At 44.5% G+C, this 7,745-nt stretch overlaps 1 protein-coding gene and 1 pseudogene across 1 annotated transcript in view; both read right to left on the reverse strand.

Annotated features, from left to right (window-relative positions):
* Nucleotides 1-976: 976 nt before the first annotated feature.
* LOC116081066 lies at nt 977-1,502 on the reverse strand (annotated as a pseudogene).
* A 3,044-nt stretch (nt 1,503-4,546) lies between these two features.
* Erh (ERH mRNA splicing and mitosis factor) overlaps nt 4,547-7,745 on the reverse strand; it is an 11,920-nt gene continuing 8,721 nt past the window's right edge. The window contains exon 4 of the mRNA XM_031355611.1: nt 4,547-5,048. Within this exon, the coding sequence (XP_031211471.1) occupies nt 4,946-5,048 (103 nt within the window). The 3' untranslated portion in view covers nt 4,547-4,945. The remainder of the gene's footprint in view (nt 5,049-7,745) is intronic.

The raw sequence follows: 7,745 nt of genomic DNA on the forward strand, positions 1-7,745 counted from the left end.
ACACACACACACACACACACACACACACACGTCCACCCTTGAAAGTTAACTCCATATCACCGCACTCTTGTAAGTTTTCAGTGAACTTTGTTGTCTTAGTTACTTTTCCCATTGCTACAAAATCCCTGACAAAAGCAACAGGACCATAGTTGAGAGTAAAGTCCTTCATGACAGTGAAGAAGAGAGAAGGAGAGAGGGAGGGACAGGGAGAGGAAGAGGAACAGGGAGATGGGGAGAGACAGGGACAGGGACAGGAAGAGCAAGCATGTCCCTGGTTATAACAGGGTGTTACAATGAAGCATTCCCCACCCCCAATCTTAAGCTGTAGACCATCAAGTCCCGACTCCCGGAACATCAGGATCAGGTGTATCACCCCACACTCCTGTCCCCTTTACCTGCAAATGTGCCCCGTGTCTTTAAAGTACCCTGCTGCTAAGACCTCCTGAAATGCAAATCCAAAGCCTTTTTGTAATTCTCTTCTTTCCTGTCTCACTGAAAAACTCCCAGGACTAGGCTTCAGTGGATGTTACGTTTCTCTGGGCTTTTCAATCTAGTCTACAAAGGAGAGTGCCTAATCCTTCTCATGCAAAGATTTGACAGGTTATGACTGAAAATCTTTTAATACCTATAGCCTACAGAATTAGGGCTAAGCCTTAGTTTGATGTTTAAGGCACTGTAGTCATAGCTTTCCTGGTTTTTATTCTGTAATATGGTCTTTACCCCAGACACAGTGGCTTACTGTCCTTTTAACACTGCCAGCAGTACCTTCCCAACTGGCGGCTTGCCCTAGCTTCCTGCTGTCCTTCTAGGCCCAGCTTATACTGCCCTCTAGCCAGTCTATGACCCCAACTGCTCAGGAGATCCAGGGGAAGGACCAATTGAGCGGAGGAGTTTGAGGCTAGGTTGGCAACATGAGAATGTTTCAAAACCAAACTCCCCCATTTTTTCTTATTAATATTTATTTGTCTTCTCTCTGTCAAACCCTGAGCCAAGCACTTTCCCCAGACTTCTTGGGGAGGTACAGGAAAAGGAACATACAGGGCAGACGAGACACGAAAGAACTAATGGGAGGTGGAAGTGGAGGCAGCTGCTTCACATTGGTGAAGAGGATGAGAAAGGCCACCATTAGGCAAAGAGCCCCATGGCTTCTGAGAGGGCAAAGCCCAGAATTGCGTAGAAGAGTTGCTTCAGAGAAGGGTTCCTGGCATAGCTAAAGATGAGACTCCCCAGAACAGTCCCAATCCCTGCCCCAGAGCCAGCCACCTCAACTGTAGCAGCCCCAGCTCCAATGAACTTGGCAGCTGTGTTGATGTCCCTTGAAATGACATTGGTTTGGAAGCTGCAGCTAGGGATAAGTGAGGTCAGAGCCCGCTGGACCGCTAAGCTGCTGAGGCTCTCATCTGTTGGCATCTGTGGTCACTTCAACTCCCCTGCAGAGTCAGTAGCTGAGAGGTGCTCCTGCTCAGGGAACAGGTAGAGACGAACTTGGAGCAGGCATACATTTTCAGGGGTGGGGGACCAAGGCAGGAGAGCTGCTCCCAGGGAAGAGAAGACTCAAGTCCCCCAAATTTAGAAAGAGGTATTCCCTTCATAGAGCTGGCTACTGGGCCATCTCATACTTCTTCCATGTCTGCGGATAAGGGATTAATGCAACTTCTGCTCCACAGACAACCTTGACGGTGGGTTGACTTTTCAGTTTTCTTCTTGAGAGGACATAATGATACACTACTAGGCAAGGTTGTCAATTATGTAAGCAGTGACCCTTATATGGCAAATTATACCCAAACTGGGAAACAGCTATTTCTCTCAATAGTGACTCTCATAACTGGGATGCACTGCCCCTTGCTCTAAAACACACAGCTATGAGAGATGATACCTGTGCATGAGGTGTCTAGGCTAGGGTGGCTCTTAAGTCATTTCTTGTACATGAGCCCAGTCTTTGTGCTGAGGATAATCCCTGGGAAGATGGTTGAACCACCCTGAGGATTACTACAATGGGAGAAGAAAGCACTTGCTTGGCTGATGTGCTGCCTACTTCTGTCAACTTGATACAAGCTGGGGTCACCTGGGAGGAGGGAACCTCAGTTGAGAAATTGCCTCCATGAGATCTAGCTGTAGGCAAGCTTGTAGAGCATTTTCTTAGTTACTGATATGGGAGGTCCCTGACTATTGTGGGTGGTCCTGGGTGCTTTAAGCAAGTAGCACTGTTTCTTGGCCTCTGCATCAGTTCTTGCCCATCTTAAGTTCCTGCCTTGGCTTCCCTCAAAGAACTGTGATCCAGGATCTATAAGCCAAATGCTCTTTCCTCCCCAAGTGACTTTTGGTCAGGGTGTCTTATAATAGTAACCCTAAGACAGTTGAATCAGCAAGCTGTGTTATGAGTTAGCCAGTGCTAAGTGGGAATTGCAAGGCTTGTGAATGGAGTCTGGTCAGGTCTCTCTGACAGCACTCGGATGCACTACGTAGTTCACGGCTGTTCATTTTGTGGAGTCCCAGCCCCTGAAGAGCTTTGAGATTAACATCTTGTCTTTTCCAACCAGCAAAGCCTGTTGCTATGCAATCTGAGAGTGAATCAACCACGGAGTCTGGTCCTACTTTTTCATCCTTTTTGGACATAAATGCAAGCATGATCACATATGCCTGTAATGCTAGCAGTTGAGGGGCTGAAGCATGATGGCTGAGTTTGATACTAGTCTAGATGCATAGCAAAGGCCAGATAAGACAGGCTACAAAGGGAGGCTCTGACTCAGGAAAAAAAGAGCTGAAATACAAAACCAAACCAACCACTGTAAAGTGCATACCAACAAAACAATCCAATTATTTCCTACTTTGAAGTGTTGCAGGCATGACCACAAAGAGATTGTTTCCTGATCTAGGAGCTCAGAAGAAAACCAACCTCCCATAAAGTGTATTCTGATCTCTACATGCACATGTGTATACACATAGATTAATATAGTAACAAACTGTTGTCGTAAGTGCTAACGTTAGTCTCATCAAGCTGGCCTAAATCCATCCCTGAGGGTCTTCCTACCAATGAGTGTTCCCTAAATAGCACACGACGGTCGTGTTCATTGGAACTGTCAAATACTAACAGTATCTGATACAGATCAGCTTCTTACAAGACCTGCCTTGTCTTTTCTCCCAACTCAGTCTGGCTGTTTTGTAACAGTATGTAAAATGGCTCAGTAGCAACCCTACCCAACACTCGATGTCACAGACACCTAGCTTATTTAGGTTACTTGCTCGGGGTTTTTTCTCCAATTTTTTTGTTGATCTGAATGTGCACAGTATGTACGCATAGAGACCAGAGTACAACTTTTGGGAGTTGGTTCTCTTTGCACCACGTTATGTCCTGGGATTGAACTCGGGTTGTCAGGCTTGGCAGCACTTTACCAGATGGGCCACTTCACTGGCCTATGCCAGAGGTAATTTTCCTTCAAGTCTCTGCCTTAGCCAGCAGAATTCAAACCTGTTTTACTTATGGAAAAAGCCAACCAACTGCTAACTCTTTGCCAGCACTGGGCAGTGTTAATAGCTGAGCCAAAGCGCCAAGTTTACTACAGACCTCACCTTAAAAGGCTTTTAAAAAATTATAATTTAGCCAGGCAGTGGTGGCGCATGCCTTTAATCCCAGCACTTGGGAGGCAGAGGCAGGCAGATTTCAGAGTTCGAGGCCAGCCAGGTCTACAGAGTGAGTTCCAGGACAGCCAGGGCTATACAGAGAAACCCTGTCTCTCGAAAAACAAACAAAACCAAGAGGACTTTGTGTATTTTGTTGTCTTCCCTTCACCCTAATAGCTTCCATACAAGAGTGAGCAGTCAGCACTTACAGCTGCAGATTCCCAGGGGACAATGGCCTTCCAGAGAATGTTATAAATGGCTTCCAACTCAGGATGGTGTGAAAGGCACACATTTTGTGTTTTGAATTCTGCTTTTGTCCTAAGCTGATGATAGCAGGGCTAGATACTCTCTAGCAATGTTGGGAAGCTGCAGTAAGGTGAGACATAGCCAGCCACCAGGCAGCCAGGAGAGGAAAGCAATGTGTCCAGTGTCCTGTGCTTTGGTTGTGACACCAAATGCATTTGGACTTAAGACTATTTCCAACTTGTCATGGGATGCACATTGTAAAGAATCTTATTTGTGGGCTGGCGAGATGGCCCAGTGGTTAAGAGCACTGACTGCTCTTCCGAAAGTCCCAAGTTCAAATCCCAGCAACTACATGGTGGCTCACAAGCACCCATAATGAGATCTGAAGCCTTCTGCTGATGCATCTGAAGACAGCTACAATGTACTTAAATGTAATAATAAAGAAATCTTAAAAAAAAAATCATATTTGTATCCACAAAAGATACAAATATTGGCACTACAATTGAGATTTATTGATTGCTGGAAAAATGAGGAACAAGCTTATTGTCACAGAAATCACAGCAAAATGTGTCCAAATGTGAACTCAAGTTCTTTGTGTAGCAGCCTGCTGATTCTAAAACTGAAATGGTCTGTCAGACATTTCAATATTTAGAGACAAAAAAACAAATCAGAAAACGACTCAGTGAGAAAATACAACTACAGAACATTTCTTTATTTTTCACTAAGACTTTCCCAGAGGATATAACTAACCTTGTCCCCACCCCACCCCCCACGAAGGGTTAGTGCGCTCACTGCTTTAAAGCAGACTCGGACAGTTTCAAGGACTGGAACCAACCTTAAATGGCAAAAATGTTTTCTATCTGAATTATCATAAAAATGTTTAAGTAAAAAATGAAAGTAAAGGAGCAAAGGGGCAACGGTGGCTTCAGAGTGAAGAGATCACTCCCGGTTCATGGCAGACATTCAGTCTCGGCTCGAGTGTAACAGAGTGGAAACAGGATGGCTACAAAAGGTTCACTACAGCACGCTGTATGCACCTGTTCCAAGTCCACCCCCAGCCCCAGTGCTTCCGACTCAATTACTTCCCAGCCTGTTGGGCCTGTCGACGGAGGAGCACGTAGATCTTCTCTTTGATCCAGTCTTTGTTATATGGCTGGTATGTCTGTGTATCAGCTCGGTAACTGAGAACAGAAAGAAACATGAAAAGTTACAGCGGTTAGAGTTGCCTGGGGCGGTTTCAACTGCACATTTCCACCCATGAAGAGAACCAAAAGTGGACAATGCTGCTGTGGGTTTCTTTTTTATTAGTTTTGTTTTTTAAGATTTTTTTATTTTATGTATGTGAGCACAGTCCCCATCTTTCAGACATACCAGAAGAGGGCATCGGATCCCATTACAGATGGTTGTGAGCCACCATATGGTTGCTGGGAATTGAACTCCAGACCTCTGGAAGGAGTCAGCCCTCTTAACTGCTGAACCACCTCTCTAACCCAATGCTGCTGTTTTAACAAACAAATCTGCATCACCTAGTGTAATCTTATGGTGGTAAAAGTCAAGGCCCAGAACTCTTACTCACTCAGTTAAGACACTTAATGACCAGTACTGTTTTGTCTACTACATAGCTTCTATTTTTATTGAACTATTTTTATAATTAATTCCTCGAGTGATTAAAAGCAAAAGCTAAACACTAAGACAAGCTTTAGATTTGCTCAATTGATTCTAAATCAACTAAGAAATTTCTAATCGAATTATTACTTCAATAATGATTTCCTGCAGTTTAACTCATAGGGTTTTTTTTTCTTTTCTTTTTTTTGTTTTTTTTCAAGACAGGGTTTCTCTGTGTAGCCCCCTGGCTGCCTTTGAACTCAGAAATCTGCCTGTCTCTGCCTCCCAAGTGCTGGGATCAAAGGCATGGCCTGATTTCAATTTATTTGAATTTGTTAACATTTAAAAACATTATTTTAAGTAAATAGAATTATATCACATTCTTGTTTCCCTTTTTATCCCCCAACTCCTTCCAGAGACTCCCCTTCAATACCTACAATACCTTTTTTTGTCATATTCTTTAAAATTTATAAAATATTAAAACAGTGAGTATTGTAAAAGCCAAAGGCCTACAGATAAAAATTTCAGAAGAGAAGGGGAAGGCAGGAAGACTCGCAGCAGCAGGTTTCCAGAGTCAAGGTATCTTTATGAGAGCTGAAGAACAGAGAAGCTTTCCAGGTGGCCTAAAACTCAACTCTATGTGGAGGAATGCACACTAAAGCTGCAGTACAGGGGTGGAGAGACGGCTTAGGGAGTGGTTAAGAGCACTGGTTGCTCTCCAGAGGACCTGGGTTTGATCCACAGCACCCACATATCAAGGGTCTGTGACTCCGGTCCCAGGGGACCCAATGTCCTCTTCTGAAGGCACTGCATGTACATACAGAAATGCATGCAGACAAAACACCTGCACACAGGAAATATCAAACAGACAAAAAACCTGTCGTGTAACGAGGCAGATAAAGCACCAGGTGTGGTGGTACAGAATCCCAGCACTTGGGAGGCAGAAGCAGGTGGATTTGAGTTGAGGCCAGCCTAGTCTACAGTGAGTTCCAGGGCAGCCAGGCTACATAGTGGAGCCCCGTCTCAAACAAACTAATAAACCAAAAGACAAACTGGGAGGAAGGGACTCAAAAGATGGTTCCAGAGGATCTGGGTTCAATTCCCAATACCCATACAATGGCTCATACCCATCTGTATGTTAACTCCAGTTCCAGAGGATTTGACACCCCTCTTCTGGCTTCTGGGAGTATCAGAAATACATGTAATAAACAGACATAAGATGCAGACAAGACAATCATACAAATAAAAAAAAAGGAATTAAACAAATGATAGTATGTACTAAAATTAAAGTTAGCCAGATGGCGGCACACACCTTTAATCCCAGCACTCGGTAGGCAGAAGCAGGTGAACCTCTTAAGTTCAAGGCCAGCTTGGTCTACTACAGAGTGAGTTCCAGAATAGCCAGGGCTAAATAGAGAAACCTTGCCTCAACCCCCAGCCCCAAAAGTTGCCTTTAATCCCAGCACTTGGGAGGCAGAGGCAGGCGGATTTCTGAGTTTGAGGCCAGCCTGGTCTACAGAGTGAGTTCCAGGACAGCCAGGGCTATACAGAGAAACCTGGTCTCGAAAAACCAAAAAGTTACAAAAATAAAAATGAAGTAAGGAAATCAAGGGTTAAAGTGAAGCAACCTAATAGCTAAGTGATACTGGGCACGATTCATTTTCCTTCAGAATAAATCTTGTCATCCATTATACACAGAACAGCTTAACATTCCAGGCATCAGAGCCCTCACCAGTATCTACTAAGCTAACAAGCTACAAGTTATTATTATGATCCACAGCCCTAAACTGAAATGAGGCTTCGTGCCTGGTAAGCAGGCTGTTTATCCTGAGCTACACACACCCAAGTCTACTCTTACCTTTTGACAGGATCTCACTAAGTTGTCTAGCCTTAAACTTTCCATCCTCCTGTCTCGCCCTCCCAGTTTGATGGGATTACAAGCCTGCACCCCTACACATAGGGCCAATTTCCAATAAGGGAAATAAACTCCAAAGAAAGAATGCTCTGGGCTGGCGAGATGGCTCAGCAGGTAAGAACACTGACTTCTCTTCCGAAAATCCTGAGTTCGGATCCCAGCAACCACATGGTGGCTCATAACCACCCGTAATGAGATCTGATGCCCTCTTCTGGTACGTCTGAAGACAACTACAGTGTATTTACCCTGGAGTGAGCAGGGCAATAGGGGTCGTCCTGAGTTCAATTCCCAGCAACAACGTGATGGCTCATGGCCATCTGTATAGCTACAGTGTACTCATACACATAAAATAAATGAA

This window comes from Mastomys coucha, unplaced genomic scaffold (genome assembly GCF_008632895.1).
Source record: "Mastomys coucha isolate ucsf_1 unplaced genomic scaffold, UCSF_Mcou_1 pScaffold6, whole genome shotgun sequence".
In the NCBI taxonomy this organism is placed as follows: Eukaryota; Metazoa; Chordata; class Mammalia; order Rodentia; family Muridae; genus Mastomys; species Mastomys coucha.